Consider the following 23,401-nt stretch of genomic DNA (forward strand, 5'->3'; position numbering starts at 1 on the left):
TTATTGGTTTGAAGTTTGTTCCACAGACATTCTTTGAAATGACGCAGGCTTATACCATAAAACTAAGAACATGGCCAATGTCCTGTGTATTTTTACTAACTTTATAATTTATTGAATTGAAACTCACTATGTTGACTTGAGGGGGTGAGGTGACCATATACTATTCCAATACAAACTGTAAACGTGATAAAAAATGATAAGAAACTAAACATCCTGGAATTCAGGAGCAGCACCAGAACAGGCTAACTTCAACTCTCCCTGGTATACATGCATTTACTCTATCTTCGTTGACATACTACAGATAAAGAAATAGATAATGGAACTGCATGACCTATGACAAGAAGAGTATTGATCCAATTATTGTACAGAGCACCTAACAAGAGATCGCACGTTTTGTTAATTTCAGCCTCTGCTTGAATTGTTTCTACAATGGCAGCAAAATTCCCTGGACGACACTGCACACTGGTAACTTTTTAACTTTTTTGGGGTGGGAGGTACAGTTATTTACTGTGAAGAAAACAAATGAGTACATATTAAACATATCTGCATTTGATTTATTGAGGTTAGTTTACTAAAGGAGTAGGGGCTGCTCATTTAACAAAGTGGTTGATAACTTAGCTTAGTAAATAACATGATGATGTGTCTACTCTTATTAGTTATGTGCAGCAAAAAAAAGGATTTTCGCTTACACATGATTGAAATATTGAAGTGAACGCATATTCACCTCATTCGCTAAACCAAGCAAACATTCTCTTTACAAAGTTAACATTTCCACACTCTACTCCTAATAAATAAATCCCAGAGTATACAGGTAAGAAATATCTTATTTGAATGTCTAGTTCTGAAATACAGTAAGTACATTTTGTTATTATTCTGTAAAAAGACCACACACTTTACAGGTGGCTTCTGTATATATTTACAACTTGGAGCTATGTTCCCTTATGTTCTAATGAAGTTTTGTTTTGCTAACTTGCAAATCTGAGCACAGATTTCGTTTTTTTGCTTTGCATACCTTATTCTGGGTAAAAAAAAAAAAAATGTTTTCTTTAGAGTTAGTTTGCAGTTATATGCTGTAAAAAAGTATTATCCAAAGATTAAAAGTAAAAAAAATAAAAAAACGTCCTTTTTTAAAGTGAATAACTGAAATTGTGTTTTTTTTTTTTTTTTCACAATCTTAAAGTAAACAGTAAAAGTAAACAGTAAAGTAAAGTAAACAGTAAAAAAAATTAAAAAACGTCCTTTTTTAAAGTGAATAACTGAAATTGTGTTTTTTTTTTTTCACAATCTTAAAGTAACAGTAAAAGTAAACTTATCTGGTGCATACGTAGGTATATGTAAGAGGTTTCCTAAACTGGTTATCAGAAGAGTGGCTGCTATAATAATACAAAAGTCATAAATCATGAGCCAATGGGGGTTATTTACGAAAGGCAAATCCCCTTTGCACTACAAGTGCAAACTACAAATGCAAAGTGCACTTGAAATTGCACTGAAAGATCACTTGGAAGTGCAGTTGCTGTAAATCTGAGGGGTAGATCTAAAATGAGGGGAAGCTCTGCTGATTTTATCATCCAATCGTGTGCAAGCTAAAATGCTGTTTTTTATTCTCCTCGCATGTCTCCCTCGGATCTACAGTGACTGCACTTCCAAGTGCACTTTCAGTGCAATTTCAAGTACACTTTGCAATCCTCATAGCGTGAACCTGTTAAAACTTTATTTTCATAAATGCGCCTATTGACAAAGATGGAATGACGAAACGTGTCTAGGCGTGAGCACACGTTTGTTTTATCTGTCAGCTGCTCCGATCTCCCCCCGGGAATCCATGTGGATGATCAGACCTTCCCGAGCGGTGATCGAGTATCATGATACAGTGTACAGTGTGATGCTTTTACTACTGAATGCAATTTTTTAACTGATGTTTGTAAGTGCAAAGGGAAAAGGGGGGTTTGTTTTATGGAAATCACGTTTTAACAGGTTCACTGAGGATTGTTTTTTTTTCGTTATGTCCGAGCAATGGAACCGATTACGGTAACAGAGCTTGAGTGAATACTGGACCAGAGTGTATAAATCAACTGCCCAGGCGATCCAATTGGGATATCCTTCCAGATGACTCTCCGGCTTTTACAGAAAGGGCATAATATATCCAAAAGTGTTTATTTGATAGATCTCTAGTGAGTGCAATACCTAGGGGAGTGGAATCACGCAGTGTGGTGAAGGTGGAATTCCCATACATCCAAAAAGCCCATATATGAACTGTTGGTTGAGCACTTTCCAGTTTGGAGTAATCCTCACAGGGTATATCTTTCCAAACACTACTAATGTTCTTTGTGTGTTACACATTGAGAAGCGCTGCTTTTGCCAGATGAATCAATGTAGATGAACATTATGGCTCATGATTTATGTGGGTTTCTTTTTTTTTTTAAATAGAGTAGGGAAGGGGTAAAAAAACAGGTTATATCAGGTTTTTTTTGCTGCCCGTTTCCTGGTGGGGAGATTACCCTTATACTTACTGTCCTGAAAATGGAAAAGGAAATGAGAATTGCCCATCTTAGACAGCTCTCACCAAAATATGAGCCCCTATTGGAAGATTTCCACTAGGGTTGTCCCGATATCACTTTTTTGAGACCGAGTACAAGTACCGATACTTTTTTTCAAGTACTCGCCCAAGTACCGATACTTTTTTTTTAATGTCATGTGACAGTATATATTTTTTTTTTACACATAGTTTATTTTTTACTTTTTTTTTTTAGGGGGGGGGGGGTTAGTGAATTGTCAGTGTGTGTTTTTTTTCCATTATTATTATTATTATTATTATTATTATTATTATTTTTATTTACATTTTATTTTTTAAATTATTTATTGAAATTCTTTTTATTTTTATTTAATTAGCCCTGTTGGGGGGCTTTGGTGAGATATCAGGGGTCTTAACAAACCTCTGACATCTCCCCTTTAAGACAGAGAAAGGGACTAGGGACACAGATTCCCCAGTCCCTTTCTCAGCTGCACTAGAAATGAATGGACAGGAGACAGAGGCTCCTATCCATTCAGAAACTGAAGCATCGTAAACACAGGTTACGATGCTCAGACATATGAATGGACAGAGTCAGTGATCACTGACTCTGTTCATTTAGAAAAGGTAGGAGCCCTGACAGAGGGGGCGGAGGAGGACACGGAGGGGGGACACAGATCACGGAGGGGGGAAGCAGTGGCACGGAGGGGGGAGAACAAAGGACGGCAGCGGCATGGAGGAGGAGAGCAAAACAGAGGATGGCAGCGGCATGGAGGGGGAGAAATAAAAAAGGAGAAGGCAGCGGCACGGAGGGGGGGAACAGAGGACGGCAGCGGCACGGAGGGGGAGAACAAAGGACAGCAGCGGCACGGAGGGGGAGAACAGAGGACGGCAGCGGCATGGAGGGGGGGGGACAGAGGACGGCAGCGGCACGGAGGGGGAGAGCAGAACGGCAGCGGAACGGAAGGGGGACACAGGAGCATGGAGGGAGAGTCAGGTATCAGCAAAGTATCTGAGCATTTTCCCTGAGTACTCGGGAAAATGCTTGGTATCGGTCCCGATACCGATACTAGTATCAGTATCGGGACAACCCTAATTTCCACCCACCACCTGCTTTGAGAACAAATCTGAAATTTTGGATTTACCTTCACCTTTTTGTCTGTTATAAAAGTCTCCAGAAGTTATAGAGGGGTACATTTCCCCAGCAATAAAAAATAGAGGGTCCATCCCCCTTATTCCCAGCCTATTGTCCAGGAGCCACATGTGGCCCTTTGGCACTTGTTGTGCAACCCTGAGCTTGTGCAGATCGTAGTCTGTGTGTTCCTTACCTAGATGCTTACCGGGGCTACTATATTCTTTTGACTGGGTCTAGTAGTTAAATTATTATTATTATTTTTCACACTAACTTTTTTCTTTGCTATCCATTACCTTTTCTATTTTATGCTTTTTACCTCTGATCTTTATGATGGATTTTGAGAAATATTAAAGGGAAACTAAAGGTTCAGTTGTTTTTAAAAAAAAACACATGTCATACCTACCTCCACTGTGCAGTTAGTTTTGCACAGAGTGGCCCGAATCTTCCTCTTCTGGGGTCCCACAGCGTCTCTCACAGCTCCTCTGCGCAAGAGCCAACCCTCTCTGGGAAGCTCTTTCCCCGAGGGGGTTAGCTTGCAGGCGCACTCCCGTGTCATACACTCGAGTGTATGACTCGGCCCCACCCCCTGGCAGCTGCATCATTGAATTTGATTGACAGCAGTGGGAGCCAATGACTGCACTTCTATCAATCTATTCAATGAAGAGCTGACAAAACCTGGGGAAAGCAACACGGGATCGCACCCCATGGAGATTTGGGCTAGGTAAGTAAAATGGGGGCTCGGGGAGCTCGAGGGGGGGGGGGCAGAGAGTGCAAGGTGTTTTTTCACCTGTGAAAAAACACAAAGCTTTACAACCCCTTTAAGGGTAATTTTTAGGGAGCATAAGTGTGGAAGCATTGACTTGTAAACTGGCATTATTAACAATGATCTCATATAATGATTCTCCAGTTCATGACTGTCTTCTAAATCATGTACCTAGTTATCACTAACTCGTATTGCATGTTTAAAGTCCTGGACTTTAAACATGCAATAATAAGAAACTAAACATCCTGGAATTCAGGAGCAGCCCCAGAACAGGTTAACTTATTCTTCCTGGTATAGATACATTTACTCTATCTTAGTAGACATACTCAATGGCGGCTGTTGCTCCAAATTTTTCGGGGGGGCACAAACAAACAAAAAAAATCAAACACAGCCACTGTGTCCATCAAACGCAGCCACTGTGCCATAAAATTGTCGCCACTGTGCCATAAAATTGTCGCCACTGTGCCATGCCATCAAACGCAGCCACTGTGCCGTGCCATCAAACGTAGCCACTGTGCCCATCAATTGTCACCACTGTGCCATGCCATCAAACGCAGCCACTGTGCCATCAATTGTCGCCACTGTGCCATGCCATCAATTGTCGCCACTGTGCCATGCCATCAATTGTCACCACTGTGCCATGCCATCAATTGTCGCCACTGTGCCATGCCAAACGCAGTCACTGTGCCATGCCATTGTCGCCACTGTGCCCATCAGTTGTCGCCACTGTTCCATGCCAAACGCAGCCACTGTGCCATGCCATTGTCGCCACTGTGCCCATCAATTGTCGCCACTGTGCCATGCCAAACGCAGCCACTGTGCCATGCCATTGTCGCCACTGTGCCCAACAATTACTGCCAGTTTGCCCCTAAAATGCCACCAGTGTGCCCTAAATTACCGCCAGATTGCCCCCCTGCCCGGCACTTACCTTTGCCGGTCAGCCATCCTCCGCCATGATCCTTCAATGTAGTCCCGCCCTCGATGTCGCTTCAGCCAATTAGGTTACCGGTAACCAGATCCGGTGAACCTGATTGGCTGAGATGTGTGTCAGTGTTAACCAGGGAACGCACACCCCGTGCTTCCCCTGGTTAACTATTTGGAAGCTGATTACAGCCCACAGGCTGTAATCGGAAAGCCTATCTGAGCCGCTGGCTCTGATAGACACTTCCACAGCCGAGCAGCTGTTGTTATTCAGATGGCCGGTGCTCTGAATAGTGGGCGGCAGAGGCGCAGGTGACAACACATAGATTCATGCAATGCATGAATCTATGTATTGTTTTCAGTGGCGGTGCAGGAGCGAGAGGGGGCGGCGCTCCTGCGCCCTCTATGGATGCACCGCCACTGGACATACTACAGATAAAGAAATAGATAATGGAACTGCATGACCTATGACAAGAAGAGTATTAATCCAATTATTGTTCAGCGCACCCAACAAGAGATCGCACGTTTTGTTCATTTCAGCTTCTGCTTGAATTGTTTCTACAATGGCAGCAAAATGCCCTGGACGACACTGCACACTGGTAACTTTTTTACTTTTTGGGGTGAGAGGTACAGTTATCTATTGTAAAGAACACAAATAAGTACATATCTGCATTTGATTTTTGGAGGTCAGTTTACTAAACGAGTAGGGACTGCTCACTCAACAAAGTGGTTGATAACTTAGCTTAGTAAAAAACATGATACTGTGTCTACTCCTATTAGTTATGTGCAAAGAAAAACAAAAAAAAACAGGATTTTTGCTTGCACATGATTGAAATATTGAAGTGAACACATTCACCTCATTCGCTAAACAAAGTAAAAAGTTAACATATCCACACTCTACTCCTAATAAATCAACTCCAGAGTATACAGGTATGATATATCTTATTTGAAAGTTCAGTTCTGAAAAACTGTAAGTGCCGGTTCACACTACCGCGACCCGGGATCCGACTTGTGTCGTCCCAAGTCGTGAGACATGAGAAATTAAATTCAAGTGAATGAGAGCCATCTTAACCACTTAACCCCCGGACCATATTGCTGGTCAAAGACCAGAGCACTTTTTGTGATTCGGGACTGCGACGCTTTAACTGACAATTGTTAGTGCGACGTGGCTCCCAAACAAAATTGGCGTCCTTTTTTCCCCACAAATAGAGCTTTCTTTTGGTGGTATTTGATCACCTCTGCGTTTTTTATTTTTTGCGCTATAAACAAAAATAGAGCGACAATTTTGAAAAAAATGAATATTTTTTATTTTTTGCTGTAATAAATATCCCCCAAAAATATATAAAAAAACATTTTTTTTCCTTAATTTAGGCCGATACGTATTCTTCTACATATTTTTCGTAAAAAAAAATCGCAATAAGCGTTTATTGATTGGTTTGCGCAAAAGTTATAGCGTTTACAAAATAGGGGGTATTTTTATGGCATTTTTATTAATATATTTTTTTTACTAGTAATGGTGGCGATCAGCGATTTTTTTTTCGGTACTGCGACATTATGGCGGACACTTCGGACACTTTTGACACATTTTTGGGACCATTGCCATTTTTATAGCGATCAGTGCTATAAAAATGCATTGGATTACTATAAAAATGCCACTGGCAGTGAAGGGGTTAACACTAGGGGGCGGGGAAGGGGTTAAGTATGTCCCTGTGTGTTATCTTACTGTGGGGGGGGGGTGGCCTCACTAGGGGAAACACTGATCCTCTGTTCATACATTGTATGAACAGAAGATCAGCATTTCCCCTGCTGACAGGACCGAGAGCTGTGTGTTTACACACACAGCTCCCGGACCCCGCTCTGTAACGAGCAATCGCGGGTGCCCGGCGGCGATCGAGCCCGCCAGGCACACGCACGGGAGTCGGGGGCGAGCGGGGGGCGCGCATGCGCCCCTAGTGGCCGCTCGAAGAGCGGACGTATAGCTACGGGCTCTCGCCCAGGAGAGCCGACCTGCCACCGTATAATGACGGTTGCTGGTCGGCTAGTGGTTAATGTACACTACTGAAGTCGCTCCGACTTCAGAAAAGGTTCCTGTACTACTTCAAGGCGTCATCTATCCAACTTGTACCCATAGATTTCCTGGAGGCAACTTCAAGTCGCGTTGTAAGTTGGGTTGCCCCTGTATGAACCGACACTAAGTTAATTTTGTTATTCTTTGGTAAAAAGACCACACACACTCTACAGGTGGCTTCGGTATATATTTACAACTTGGAGCTATGTTCCCTTACCTTTTAATGAAGTTTTGTTTTGCTAACTTGCAAATCTGAGCACAGATTTAGTTTTTTTGCTTTGCATACCTTATTCTGGGTAAAAAATAAATAAATATGTTTTCTTTAGAGTTAGTTTGCAGTTGTATGGTGTAAAAAAGTATCATCCAAAGATTAAAAGTAAAAAATAAATAAATAAGTGAATAACTGAAATTGTGTTTTTTTTTGTTTGTTTTAAATAAAGTAGGGAAGGGCTAAAAAACTGGTTATATCAGGTTATTTTTGATGACCTGAGCGCGCACCATGACATTGGGCGACTTACAAGGCGACTTCAAGTCGCCTCCAGGACAGGAGGCTTTCCAGTGGTCAATCAAACAACAATCAGCTCTGTGGGAGGAAGGGGGAGGGAGGGGTTTGCCTGAGAAATGTATGATATCTTCTTGTATTGTTGCTTCTGTTAAGACAGTGATCTGACTTCTGAGGCGACTTCCATTGAAATCAATAGGTACAAGTCGCCTAGAAGTCGGATTGAAGTAGTACAGGAACCTTTTCTGAAGTCGGAGCGACTTCAGTAGTGTACATTCAGACGGCTCCATTCACTTCAATTGCTTTTCTTAACAGCGCAACTTGGGGCGACTTCAGGTTGGATCCCAAGTCGCCCCTGTGTGAACCGGCTCTTATACTTACTGTCCTGGAAATGGAACAGGAAATGAGAATTGACCAGGTTTCCCATCTTAGACAGCTGTCACCAAAATATGAGTCCCCATTGAAAGATTTTCACTCACCACCTGCTTTTGGAACAAATCTGAAATTCTGGATTTACCTTCACTTTTTTTGTCTGTTAGAAGAGTCTTTAGAAGTTATCAGGGCCAGATTAAAGCGGGAGTTCACCCATAAAACAATTTTTCCCCTTAGATGGATGCTATATGGATGCTCGTTTTGTCTAGGGGAATCGGCTAGTTGTTTTAAAATATGAGCTGTACTTACCGTTTTCGAGATGCATCTTCTCCGTCGCTTCCGGGTATGGGTCTTCGGGAGCGGGCGTTCCTTCTTGATTGACAGTCTTCCGAGAGGCTTCCGACGGTCGCAACCATCGCGTCACTAGTAGCCGAAAGAAGCCGAACGTCGGTGCGGCTCTATACTGCGCCTGCGCACCGACGTTCGGCTTCTTTCGGAAAATCGTGACGCGATGGATGCGACCGTCGGAAGCATCTCGGAAGACTGTCAATCAAAATAGGAACGCCCAGTCCCGCAGCCCATACCCGGAAGCGGCGGAGAAGATGCATCTCGTAAACGGTAAGTACAGCTCATATTTTAAAACAACTAGCCGATTCCCCTAGACAAAACGAGCATCCATCTAAGGGGAAAAAGTGTTATGTGCGGGTGAACCCCCGCTTTAAGAACAACTTTGGCCTGGTTCTGAGGATTTTGGTGGGCCTTTTATAAATAATAAATATACAAACATTTTTTTGTTACAACAAATTAAATTAAAGAGAGAGAGGGAGGATGAGAAAGAGAGAGAGGATGAGAGAGGGGTGAGGGGTAAGGGAGGGAGGATGAGAGAGAAAGGGGGATGAGAGAGAGAGGATGCGCATGAACATGTATGGAAATGACATCAACGCAGCCCAGCCAAGGCAAGTGACCAAAGGCACAGAGCCCAGAAGGAAGACCGGGTGAAGATGGAAGCGCCCGGGACCCGCCGGATTGATCACAGCGCAGCACTGGAGGGCTCAGTCTGAAAATTTAAGTGTACCCTAATGTGCTAATATGCTGTGCATATTTGTACACAATGGCATAACCTACCTCAGGGCCTCTAAAAAGTAGTAATGTTAGCAAAGTTTACTACCGTTTTATTATCACAGGATCCCAGGAGCCTCTAATGGGGCCCCCTACTGACCAGATGGCCTTTGGGCAGTGCCTAAGTGCATAGTTGCCAACATTTAAAAAATATTTTTAAGGGACACTTTTTTTTACAAGTGCTATATTTAGAGTAGCTGAGATCCCCTATGTTCCTCTATACATCACAGTAGAAATCACAACATTAAATAGGTACTAATAATGGGCAGAACAAATATGAGGACTGAGAAGATTTCCTTTAGTTGAACTAACAAAAGTGTCTCCATTCTAGAGCTAGTAATATTAAGGATATTCAGTATAATTTTAAAGAACTGTTTTTGTGGGTAAGAGGCGTAGGAGAGGAGTAGGGACGGTATAAAACTGGGAAGTATGTGCAGGTGATGGAGAGGAATGTGGAGGGTCTAACAGTGGGCACTATGTACAGGAGAGGAGTGTGGAGGGTATGACAGTGGGCAGTATGTACAGGAGAGGAATGTGGAGGGTATGACAGTGGGCATTATGTACAGGAGAGGAGTGTGGAGGGTATGACAGTGGGCAGTATGCACAACAGAGGAGTGTGGAGAGTATGACAGTGGGCAGTATGTACAGGAGAGGAGTGTGGAGGGTATGATGGGAGGCGGTATGTACAGGAGAGGAATGTGGAGAGAAAGATAGTTGGCAGTATGTAGAGTGTAAAGGGTAAGGTTGGGTTACAGTATGCACAGGAGAGGAGTGTGGAGGGTAAGGTTGGGATACAGTATGTACAGGAGAGAAGTGTGCAGGGTATGACAGTGAGCAGTATGTACAGGAGAGGAGTGTGGAGGGTATCACAGTGGGCGGTATGTACAGGAGAGGAGTATGGATGGTATGATAGTGGGCAATATGTACAGGAGAGGAGTGTAGAGGGTATGATAGTGGGCAGTATGCACAGGAGAGGAGTGTGGAGGGTATGATAGTTGGCTGTATGCTCAGGAGAGGAGTGTGGAGGGTATGATAGTGGGCTGTATGCACAGGAGAGGAGTGTGGAGGGTATGATAGTGGGCTGTATGCACAGAAGAGGAGTGTGGATGGTATGATAGTGGGCTGTATGCACAGGAGAGGAGTGTGAATGGTATGACAGTGAGCAGTATGTACAGGAGAGGAGTGTAGACGGTATGATACTGAACAGTATGTACAGGAGAGGAGTGTGGATGGTATGATACTGAGCAGTTTGTACATTAAATGAGTGTGGAGGGTAAGACAGTGAGCAGTATGTACAGAAGAAGAGTGGAAAGGATATGACAGTGGGCAGTATGTACAGGAGAGACGTGTGGAGGGTATGACAGTGGGCCCTATGTATAGAAGAGAAGTGTAGAGGGTATGACAGTGGGCACTATGTATAGGAGAGAAGTTTGGAGGGTATGACAGTGAACAGTATGTACAGGAGAGGAGTGTGGAGGGTATGATGGTGGGCACTATGTATAGGAGAGAAGTGTGGAGGGTATGACAGTGGGCACTATGTATAAGAGAGGAGTGTGGAGGGTATGACAGTGAATAGTATGCACAGGAGATGAGTGTGGAGAGTATGACGGTGGGCACTATGTATAGGAGAAGAGTGTGGAGGGTATGACAGTGGGCACTATGTATAGGAGAGGAGTGGGATAGTGGGCAATATGTATAGGAGAGCAGTGTGGAGGGTATGATAGTGGGCACTATGTACAGGAGGGAAGTGTATGACAGCGGGCTCTATGTACAAGAGAGGAGTGTGTAGGGTATGACAGCGGGCACTATGTATAGGAGAGAAGTGTGGAGGGTATGACAGTGAGCAGTATGTACATGAGAGAAGTGTGGAGAGTATGTACAGGTGAGGAGGATGAAGGAATCTGGGAAGGAAAATGTAAAGGTTTGTGGAAGGATGTTTAGGAAATGCGTAGTGGTTAAGCGGTACATACATGGATTGAAATTACGCCAATTAAGCAGAGACCAGCCATAGTCGATCTATGTATGGGCTAGCTGGTTTTACACAAGTCAATCTATTATCTGACTTGAGTACAACCAGCCTGTCAGGTTTTTCCCAAAACAATCAATGCTGCCAGCTATAGTTATTAACAATGATCGTTGTATTCACAGGCAGAACACAAAAACACTGCAGACGTGATTCCCCAATCCACAGGTCTGCAGGTGAGAGGGTGTGTGGGAACAGGCTGGGGAGAGATACTAGTCAGTCCCTGGGAAAGCCCTGGCTAATATCAGAGCCAGATACACACAGGTTACATACGCCACGAACGTTAGAGCGAGAGCAATAATTCTAGCACTAGACCTCCTCTGTAACTCTAAACATGTAACCTGTAAAAAAAGTTAAAGCACTTATAGCCAGATTCAGAAAGACTGGCTTAACTTTGAGGCGGCGTAGCGTATCGCATATACGCTACGCCACCGTAAGTCTGAGAGGCAAGTGCTGTATTCACAAAGCACTTGCCTCCTAAGTTACGGCGGCGTAGCGTAAATGGGGCCGGCGTAAGCGCGCCTAATTCAAATGAGGAACAGGGGGGCGTGTTTTATGTTAATGACTCGTGACCCGACGTGATTGACGTTTTTAACGAACGGCGCATGCGCCGTCCGTGGACATATCCCAGTGTGCATTGCTCCAAAGTACGCCGCAAGGACGTATTGGTTTCGACATGAACGTAAATTATGTCCAGCCCCATTCACGGACGACTTACGCAAACAACGTAAAAATTTCAAAATTCAATGCGGGAACGACGTCCATACTTAACATTGGCTAGGCCAGCTTTTTGTTCGACTAACTGTACGCCGGAAAACATCTTACATAAACGGCGTATCTTTACTGCGACGGGCAAGCGTACGTTAGTGAATAGGCGTATCTCACTGATTTACGCATTCTAGGCATAAATCAGCGTTCACGCCCCTAGCGGCCGGCGGAACTAGACAGCTAAGATACGACGGCGCAGGCAGTCGTATCTTAGCTACATTTAAGTGTATCACAATTCGAGAATACACTTAAATGTACGACGGCTTAGATTCAGAGTTACGACGTCGTATCTACTGATACGCCGGCGTAAACGTCTCTGAATCTGGCTATTAGTATACAAAAAAAAATCATGCTAACGTTAGTGTTTTTTTTATATATGTATATATATATATATATATATATATATATATATATGGCCAGATTCAGAGAGAACTTATGCCGACGTATCTGTTGATACGCTGTGTAAGTTCTAGGATGCGCCGTCGTATCTATGCGCCAGATTCTTGAAACCAGATACGCCTGAATTCTGGCTCCATCTGACCGACGTAAGTCTCCTATGCCGTCGTATCTTGGGTGCATATTTACGCTGGCCGCTAGGGGTGCTTCCATTGATTTACGCGTCGAATATGTAAATGACCTAGAAAAGCCGATTCACGAACTTACTTGCGCCCGTCGCAGTAAGCTACGCCGTTTACGTAAGGCGTACGTCCAGCGTATAGTTTTCCCCTTTATAAAGCAGGGGTAAGTCATGTTAAGGTGTGGGCGTCGTATTTTACGTTGTTTACTTACGTGAATGGGGCTGGGCGTAGGTTACGTTCACGTCATACGCATTGAGCCGTCGTATCTTAGGGAGGAGATGCGACGTGATTGTGAGCATGCGCCGTTCGATCGGCCCTTCATTTACATGGGGTCACGGTTAATTTTAATACAGCACGCCCACTACCTGCCTACTTTGAATTAGGCGGGCTTACGCTGGCTCATTTACGCTAAGCCGCTGTAACTTAGGGAGAAAGTGCTTTGTGAATACTATACTTGCCTCTCTATGTTACGTCGGCGTAGCGCATATGAGATGCGCTACGACCGCTCAAAAATACGCCGCGGTATGTGAATCTAACCCATAATGTTTAAGGGTTCTGAGTAATTTTCTAGCAAAAAACAAATGATGATTTTTACATGTAGGAGAGAAGTGTCAGAATTGGTCTGGGTGGCAAGGGGTTAATTACCATAAGTAATATACAAATAATTATTATAAGCACTTTGGGGCAAATCCTCAAAAAACCTGCCTAACTTAACTTTTATTCGGTTTTTTAACTTTTAGCAGTTAAGTTACACTGGCGGAAAATTTCTACCTAAGTGCCCGATCCACAAAGCACTTACCTAGAAATTTTCGGCTGTGTAACTTAAGTGCATGCAAAACGTAACTTACGCAGGAAAACACAAAGCTAAAAAGCTTTGTGGATCTGCCTAAGTCCTCATTTGCATACGCAAAGTGGCATTTCGACTCGAAATGCCCCCAGCGGCGGATGCGGTACTGCATCCTAAGATCCGACAGTGTAAGTCTCTTACAGATGTCGGATCTTCTGCCTATCTTTGGAAAACTGATTCTGAGGATCAGTTCCAAAGATAGGCACAGGGATACGCAGGCTGAACAGCAGTTCCGCCTGCGTATCCCTTTTGAGGATTTGGCCCTTTGATCTTATCCTCTCAGTCTGCTGCTGCAGAGTGTCAGCTTGTATTTAAACTGGTCGCTCTGTATGTAGCTTCTGACAGGCTGCGCAAGCATCCCTGTATCTCCGGAACCATAAATGATAGCAGCCCCATATTTTGACCAGTGGTGCGGTGGGTCTTCAGCTATATACTACCCAATGTGACCCCTGGTCTCCGAGCTACAGGTTTCCCCAGGGTAGTTTATGTCTGTTCTTTCCCCACACAAACAATTTAAGCATAGCTTCCATAAATTTGAAGTGCTTGAGCACCAGGGGCACCGGGGAGTGCCATAGCATATAGAGAATTTTGGGCAACAGCATAATTTTCACCAGATTTCACTGCGTCAAAGTACCCCATTATCAGTGGGTCCTACGCTATCTATAGAATGGAAGATCCTGATTCTCTGAACCATGGAATAAATACACTCCTTTATATGGGAGAACTAAAGAACTCCTCCTATAACACAGGTGGACACTAATAAGAGGCAATAATGAGAGAGTGGGGTGCTCCTGCCCAACAGGTGTTTTAGATAGCCTTACAAGAGTTAAATGTCATTTTTTGCATGTGTGCGCTGTAATATTTTGTTCTGTTTGTATGGTCTTATGGTTGCACCATCTCTAATGCATCTTTTAGGGTGTGACCCCCAAATCTTTGTTTGTTAGATGCTGGGAAAGATCGTGCTCAAGGGAACCAGGCTATGCACTCGGAGCTAGCTGCTTCTTATATAGGCCTAACAGAGTTTTGTCTGGACTGTGGGCCAGATCCTCAAAAAACGGGCTTAACTTAAATATTCCGATTTAATTTACACCGCCGCAAAATTTCTACCTAAGTGGCCGATCCACAAAGCACTTACCTAGAAATTTTGAGTGGAGTAACTTAAATCGGGCCGGCGCAAGGCGTTCCTCATCATCAGGGGGCGAATCCCATTTAAATGAGGCGCGCTCCCGCGCCGGCCGTACTGCGCATGCTCGTGACGTCATTTTCCCGACGGGCATATCGCGAAATTACGTTACGTCGGGCTTTGTGGATCGCGACGGGTCAATAAAGTTGCGTCGGGAAAAAAAAAAGATACGGCGGCAAAAAAAAAATTCAAAATCGAAAAAAAGCGCGGCGCAAGGAAGAAGGGTCTGCTTTTACATGGTGTAAACAGTTTACACTTTGTAAAAGCAGCCCTAATTTTGCACTTGCAAACTAAAACTTACGGCGACAAAACGAAGCATAATAGCTTCGTGGATCGCCGTAAGTCCTAATTTGCATACTTGAAGCGGCATTTCGACGCGAAATGCCCCCAGCGGCGGATGCGGTACTGCATCCTAAGATCCGGCAGTGTAATTCAATTACACATGCCGGATCTTCGTCCTAACTATGGAAAACTAATTCTGTGGATCAGTTCCATAGTTAGGACAAGGGATACGATGGAGTAACAGCAGTTACTCCGTCGTATCTCTTTTGAGGATCTGGCTCTGTATTCTTTATACCCACAAAGAGAAATGGCTGGTAGCTGGAGAACCACAGGACCCCACCACACATTAAACACATTGGGCCAGATTCAGATACCTGAGCGTATCTGTCCGGCCGGCGTAACGCATCAGAGATACGTTACGCCGCTGTAACTTTGGGCGCTTAGTTCTGTATTCAGAAAGAACTTGCGCCCTTATTTACTGTGGCGTAACGTATGTGTTGCGGCGTAAGGCCGCGTAATTCAAATGGGGATGTTGGGGGCGTGTAGTATTTAAATTTGTCTTGACCCCGCGTTTTTTACATTTTCATTGAACGGCGCATGCGGCGTCCGTAAAATATCCGAGTGTGCATTGCTCTAAATGACGTCGCAAGGACGTCATTGGTTTCGACGTGAACGTAAATTACGTTCAGCCGTATTCGCGAACGACTTACGCAAACGACGTAAAATTTTCAAAATTCAACACGGGAACGACGGCCATACTTAACATAGGATACGCCGCACATACCCCTCATATAGCAGGGGTAACTTTACGACGGAAAAAGCCAAACGCAAACAACGTAAAAAAAAAAGCGCCGGGCGGTCGTTCGTTTCTGAATCGGTGTAAATCCTAATTTGCATATTCCTCCCGTAAAACATACGGAAGCGCCACCTAGCAGCCAGCCTGAAATTGCAGCCTAAGATCCGGCGGATCTTAGGGATATCTATGCGTAACTGATTCTATGAATCGCATAGATACGACCGAGCGCACTCAGAGATACGACGGCGTATCAGGAGATACGCCGTCGTATCTCTTTCTTTTTTTTTTTTTTTTACCACCTCAGCTTTTACCAAATTCTAGAGACCAGCTCATGATTTGATGCTTCTTACGTCTCGGTTTGTGGTTTGCATCATGTGTGGTATATATTCTGTGCTCCCTTTTTTTTTTTTTTTTTTTTTTTAAAGTAGCCTAGCACTAGAACAAAAAACACTGGCTTTTTCCTATTCTTCAAGTTGTAACCAGAAGCCCCTTTTTTTTTTTTTTTCCTTTTTCTCTTTGAATTATTCGTAAACATAACCATTTATATAATGGCCACCCGCTGGGGCAGTGAGGTCGTGGCCCCACTTCCACACCCTCTCATCCCAGCTTGAGTGGTCGGGACCGATTGCCATATGGCCAGATTTATAAAAAAAAAAATTTTTTTTTTTAATTTAACACCCCCCCTCCCCCTCATGGCTCCCAGGAATCACCTAACCTTTCCCTCCAGTAGAGAGTAGAGGAACAGTCTCAAACGTTCATCTGAAAAAAAAAAATGTGTAAATCGCTCTAGGAAAATGACCGTAGAAGGAGTAGATGTAATTTCAAAACTACTTACGTATATCTTGTTACTAGCTAACCCTGACTCTCTCAGCATAACTCCATGTTTTTTTGTATTCCTTCCATTTTTCCCATTTCTCCCTATATTCGCCTATCGTCTCTAGGTGACTATCCTTTAACTCTTCTAACCTGTACGTTTCCTCCACTTCGTCTATCCAATTCCAGACGTGTGGGCTTTCCATCTCCTGCCACTTTTTGGGTATGAGTCTCTTAGCGGCATTTAGAAGATGAGGGAGTAAAGACTGCTTATATTTTTTTACCCCCTCTTGGCTGCAATGAAAGAGCACGACCCAGGGATCCTTCTTTAACTCTTCGCCCGTGATAGCTTTAATTTGACTCAAAATTATGTCCCAATAGGTTTGAATTTTTGGGCATAACCACCAAAGATGGGCCATCATGCCTCTTTCTAAACAGCCCCGCCAGCACTCTGCGGTCTGATCTGCTTTAAATTTGATAGCTTTGTCCGGGGTGATATACCACCCTGAAATACACTTGTAATTTGTTTCGGCGGTTCGTGTGTCGATTGCAGATGAATGTGTTAGGTGCATGATCCTTTTATAAGTATTTGTCCCTCTTGTGATTCCTAGCTCTCTTTCCCATTTATCTATGAAGGGTGCTTCGCTCCGAGAGCCTATCTTTACCAATATCCCATATAATTTAGTGATAGTGCCCTTTGAGTTCTTAGTTTTGCAAATCTTCTCAAGTGGAGTTAGCTCCGCCTCCGTCCTTAATGGGCGGGGGAGGTGCCGAACAAAGTGGTGCAACTGGGAATAATGCCACCTATCCAGATTCCAATAGTCCGTTTTGGATCTCAGATCTTCATAGGTCATTATCTCTCCATCTTTAATGATATCCCCTAAGTGGACAGTGTCATCCTTAATCCAATTCCCTCCAATTTTATTTTCCCCTGGTGCAAAATAAGGATTTTCTTTTAAATTCATTAATGGGGAGTTCAATTTCCCTTCTAATTGTGTCTGGATCCTATCCCACATTCTTAAAGTGTCCCGTGTTAAATCGTGTATTTTGTGATCTAGTGCTCTGTGTTGTGCGGGGATCCAAATAATATTATTCAAATGTTTACTTGTTAGTGCTTTCTCAATTTGCACCCACCTTTTGTCAGTCCTATCCCGTGCCCATTCTACCGCGCGCGATAGGACCGCCGCCTTATAATAGCTTTTAATATCCGGAACTGCCAGGCCGCCGAGTGACTTACCCTGCTTTAGGGTGGAAAGGGATATTCTATGCTTCTTATTTTTCCAGACATAGTTTAGTAACAAGGCATTAAGGATTCTCAAAAATTGCTGAGGGAGGGCTATAGGAACTAATAAAAATTTATAAAGAATTTTTGGGACTACCACCATCTTCAGCATATTAATGCATCCGATCCATGATATGGGTTTATTAACCGTTCTTTTTAATTCGCTCTTGATCTCATTTAGTAAGGGAACATAATTTATTTTATACATCTTCTGCTCTGTGTTAGCCAATTTGATACCTAGGTACTTTGGTTCTTTGGTCCAGGGGAACGCGCAGATTTCCTTAACACGACATACCTCCTTTTTATTTAAATTAATATTCAAAATTTCTGATTTGGTTACGTTGATTTTAAAGTTTGAAATGGCGCCATATTGTTGCAAAACTTTAGAGAGCTTTGGGATAGAATTGGCCGGATTGGTTAAATAGAACAAAATATCATCGGCGAAAGCCGATAATTTATGTTCCTCCCCTTCTACTCTCACTCCATTTATGTCGGGATCGTTACGTATAGTGGCCAACAGAGGCTCTAAAGACAAAATGAAGAGGAGGGGGGACAAGGGACACCCTTGTCTTGTCCCATTTTTCATCTCGAAGGGCTCAGATAGCGTAGCATTAATTTTTATTTTTGCAGTGGGATGATAGTAAAGTGTTTTAATCCAACGGGCCATCCTGTTTCCTATTCCCATGGAATTAAGCGTCTCCATCATGAGCCCCCAGTCTACCCTGTCAAAAGCTTTTACAGCATCAACTGACAGGAATAGTCCTGGGGGCTCATTCTCCCTTACGGTCTGTAGCAGGAGAATTGCCCTTAGACTATTGTCTTTGCCCTCTCTGTTGGGCACAAAGCCTACCTGGTCGGGGTGTACCAAGGAGTGCATGGCCCCTTTTAGGCGCCTCACGAGAATTTTCGCAAAAAGCTTAATATCTGTATTTAACAGAGAGATAGGTCTGTATCCCGAACAGAGAGAGCTATCTTTCCCTTCTTTCAAGATTATTGTGACCACCGCCGCTATAGCTTCACTGCTGGTTTCGAATTCAGACCCTAGCCCATTAAAGTATTTGCACATCCTCGGTATCAAAATGTTGCTATATCTCCTATAGTACAGGTTGGAGAACCCATCCGGCCCCGGGCTCTTTCCGCCAGTGGTGGTATTTAGGGCTATTTTTATTTCTTCCTCAGTTATAGGGCGGTCCATGTTCAAACTTTCCATCTTTTCTAATCTAGGAAGTCCTGCCCTGTCAAGGAAATCTCGGGTCTTTCCCTCCCTTTCCCCTGCCTGCCACCCTGGATGTTTTAATGTGTATAGTTCCTCGTAATATTTTTTAAATGTATCCGCAATTTCCCTGGTTGCGTAAACCATGTTCCCGTCTTTCCTTTTAATTTTTTCAATGTAGTTCCTAGCTTTCTTTTTTTGGGCCATCTTAGCTAGGAGCTTGCTTGGTTTGTTACCCCATAGATATCTCTCTTTGGAAATACAGTTTAGTTTGTATCTCGCTTCCTGTTCCATAATCTCCTTGAGAGCATCTCTTTTTATAATTAAATTGTGGTGAGTCTCTTTTAATCCCTGCGCTTTATGTTTGCGTTCTAGGGACTCTATGTCTTTAATCAGGGTGTTTGCTTTATTTTTCCTCTCTTTTTTTTTTTTTTAGCGCCCTCTGCGATTAGGATTCCTCTAATGTAAGCTTTGTGCGTCTCCCAGAGGGTTGCGCTGGTAATCCCTTCTGTGTCATTGGTAAGAAAAAATTGTTTTAATTCCGCCTCCACCCTACTTGCCCCTCCTTCGTCACGAATCAGGCTATCATCTAGGCGCCACAACGGCCGCTGTCTCTTTTATAGAGTCCAGCAGCCTATGATCCGCCAGGATGTAGTCAATTCTGGAGTATGTTCCGTGGGGAGGGGAGAAAAACTTGTAATCATGTTCATTTGGATGAAAAATCCGCCAGACATCCACTAGTTGGTGGTCGTGAATCTTTTGTTTAATTCTTTGTAAATGCACATTTTTTGTCTCCTTCCCATGGAACGTACTATCTTTTTTCGGTTTGAAGACAAAATTTAAATCACCCATCAGGATTATATATCCCTCCGCGAAATTATTCAGTTTTCCCCGAATTTTACCTAAATATTGGGTTTGGTGTACATTTGGGGCGTAGATATTTGCTAAGGTATAGACGATATTATCGATCCTTACCCTAAGAAATATAAATCTCCCTTCTGGGTCTGTCATCCTTGCCTCGAGGGTAAACCCAAACCCCCTTGTGAACCCAATTGCCATGCCCCTAGCGCGTTTTGAGATGGAATCCCCATAAAATCAAATGGGGTATGCAGGGGAGTAAAGCTTGATATTTGCGTCTAAGGTTAAGTGGGATTCCTGGATAAAGACAACATCCGCTCTGAGTTGTTCAATCTCTGCAAGGACCTTAAGTCTTTTAACGGCTGAATTTAATCCCTTTACATTATAAGATAAAAATGTTACTTCTGTCATTTTCTGTAACTAGGTCATTTCCTACTGAACTTTCCAAGAGATTCCTTGGGAGCCATATTCCCTTTTCCCTCCCTATTTTGAAGGAGGAGATTCCCTCTCCCCTTCCAAACCCACCCACCCTCCTCCTCGCCTCCCCCCTCCCCCCCTTGCCTAGGCCGATACATCGCCTCTGAACCGTAGGGATCCTTGGTACCCCCTACCCGTCGGTTCTTATGGATGAGGTGAAGCACCTCTGCGCCCCTCCCACCCATTTTCCCCAGGAGTTTTCCGGGGACTTGATCTTATATGGGTGGGTTAACGGATCTGCCCTCCCTATTCCCCTCCCTAGTCGTCCCCTCCCCCTCCCCCCTCACCCCCCCCGCAACACCGAATCGCATTACTCGGGTCCACCCCGAGGGCCAAGCAATTTTCCGCTAGCTATTCAACCCATCCGGGTAAGTCCACAGCAGGCATATCCAATTTGCGGCAGAACCCTACCAGGTCCTCGGGAAATATTAATTTTGCTGACACCCCTTCTTTGTGGCCTATCAGACAGGCCGGGAACCCCCATTTGTAATTTATATTATGTAGACGCATCTGTTCCAATAAGGGTTTTTGGAGTCTTCTTCTGGCCAGGGTTTCCCATACCAAATCAATGAAGATCTGGATCTCCATCCCGGCATAGGATAAGGGAGGCTTTCTTCTCAGTTTTAGCCAGATCTCCTCTTTATGTTCGAAATGTCTGAACCTAGCAATAATATCCCTGTGCCAATTACCTTCTCCCTCCCTGATCTTCCCCACACGGTGGACCCGTTCCAATTTGAGGGGACCTTCCGAGCCATTGTCAAGGAGGGGAAGGAACAGATCATTGAGAATTTTTCTCAAGTCTTCACCCTTCTCCTCCTTGATAGATCGTATTCTTAAATTTTGCCTTCTGTTACGGTTCTCTTGATCTTCTAATCGGTATTGCAGCCACCTCTGGTTTTGTTTCATAGTCAAATGTTGATTTTTTTAATTCAATAAGATCAAGGTCCTGCTTTTCTATTTTTTTCTCGACTTCCTCTACTCGTTCTAACATGTGGAATAAGTCCGTTCTTAATGTGCTGATTTCCTCTCTTATTACGTTCTCCACCCTCTTTAACATTGCGTCCATTTCCCCCATGGTCGGGACATGGGAGTCCAGGCTAGGGTCGTCCATTTGGTTAGGTACGTGTTCAGATTCTGTTGAGATGTCAGCAATTGGGGTTGCCGTCCCCCCCACTCCCTTTTTATTTGTCCCAGTTTTTTCCACTTTTTTTGTCGGACCTGGGCTCTTAGAGCTCCCGTCCGGGGTCATATAGTGTCTGATCGTACTCGTGGAAGAGATCTCTTTAGGGATTTTCGGGGCAGCCCCCCTTGTTGACCTGTCCATATTATATTTCTTTGTCGTTCTAATACGTTTCCCCAGTTTGAGCAGAAAGGGGCAGGCCTCCCCCCCCCTTTTTTTTTTTCTTTTTTCCCCTTTTGACGATAGTTTTTATAGCTCACTGAGGAGCTAGTTGTGAATACTAGGGGGGGTGTTAGTTGCTTCTGGAAAACAAAAAGATGTCTGGCATCGAGTATTTCCAGGGATTTTTAAAGGTTTCGGTGAACTGCCCAGTACGTTAGGGTGTGTGCATAAGAGGAGGATTGCGTACCCTCTGATTTGAAGGGGTTACCACCCCCGTTTTAGTTAGGGACCTTCTTTGGGAATTTTCCACTGTGAAGGACCTGGCAGTTTTTGAGCGGCGACAAACCGGGGGGGGGGGCTGTGTTTCCGCCTCCTTTTTGTATATATATATATATATATATTTTTTTTTTTTTCCCCTCCTTTCCACCTTCTTTCCCCTTGGGGTACGTAAAGACTTTAGGTAAAGTGGGGCTGCTACACGCTATGCCCTATATTGTCCTCTGCTCACCCAGCAGATAATCTAGGTTAGGCCCGAAGAGGTGGCGACATCTCTGGTGTTGCCACTGGTGCTCCGGTCCAGCCCCCCAGTGAATTAGCAAAGACCTGCGGAGGTAGGTATAGTGTCTCTTATGTGACTGGTACTTTTCCACCTGGACCTCAGGGGTTTTTTCAGCAGCGTGTATGGTCTAAAAACTTATAGTCCATGTAAGCTTAAGCTCCTGATATGGCACAATTACACTTTTCCCCCTTTTTATTTTATTTTTTTTCCAGTAGCCGGTCTAGATAAATGAGGCGTATTGTGAGTAGGCGTCTAATGTTTGCCACCTGTGCTCCAGTGCAAAACCCCCTCAGTGATTTACCTATAATTAACAGAGGTAAATACGGTGACTCTGGGGTATCTAATGCTTTTCCACCAATCCCCCACCAGTCGGTATCGATGTAAGTATCCACCATGTACAAGTCTGAAATCATGTAGACCATAAATCCTTGAACTAGTTAGGTAGATATGAGGAGAAAAAAAAAAAACTTTTGCATAACCACTTATAACACATAGAGTATTGTAAATAAGGTAGGAGTGCTCCGCTTTCTTACCCTGTCTTCACTGTTAGAGCCAGATCTCAGGGTTCACACATTGCTACAATACCGTCTTGTAACAGAGAGAAAAGGGTTAATATTACCTATTTGCCGATTTTCTTATTGTGCATATCTTTTTTTTTTTTTTTCAACCTGGTGCCGAGATGTCCTGGGGTCAGTCCAAGCAAGGAGGGGGGGGTGGGCAGCCAACAGGCACGCCACGGATGGAAGCCTCCCTGTTATTCCTCCATACTTTAGATCACCTGCCGCCGAGGGGTGCGGGGGGGGGGGGGGCGGAGGATGAGGGGCTCACGGAGAGCGGCGGGGGCTGATGTAGACTGCGGGGTGAACGGGCTAACCGCTCGGCGGACTCCCTCTCCGCAACGCGTCCGCCGTCACTGGAGCTCCGCCGGGTCTAGGTCCCTCCATCTCCCGCAGCCGTAGCCAGGTCGAATCCGTCGCGCAGGCTGCTCCTCCCT

General features: G+C 44.2%; 1 protein-coding gene across 2 annotated transcripts in view; it reads left to right on the forward strand.

The window, feature by feature from the left end:
- The first annotated feature begins 230 nt into the window (after positions 1-230).
- The window catches only part of LOC120909799 (acetylgalactosaminyl-O-glycosyl-glycoprotein beta-1,3-N-acetylglucosaminyltransferase-like), a 247,983-nt gene continuing 224,812 nt past the window's right edge, over positions 231-23,401 (forward strand). Inside the window, exon 1 of one of the 2 annotated variants that reach the window (XM_040321540.1) lies at positions 231-465. In XM_040321540.1, the coding sequence (XP_040177474.1) occupies positions 430-465 (36 nt within the window). In that variant the 5' untranslated portion in view covers positions 231-429. Of the gene's footprint in view, positions 466-5,852; positions 5,925-23,401 lie in introns of those variants that run through there. The other variant, XM_040321533.1, reaches the window with a different exon arrangement.

This window comes from Rana temporaria, chromosome 1 (assembly GCF_905171775.1).
Source record: "Rana temporaria chromosome 1, aRanTem1.1, whole genome shotgun sequence".
Lineage (NCBI taxonomy): Eukaryota > Metazoa > Chordata > Amphibia > Anura > Ranidae > Rana > Rana temporaria.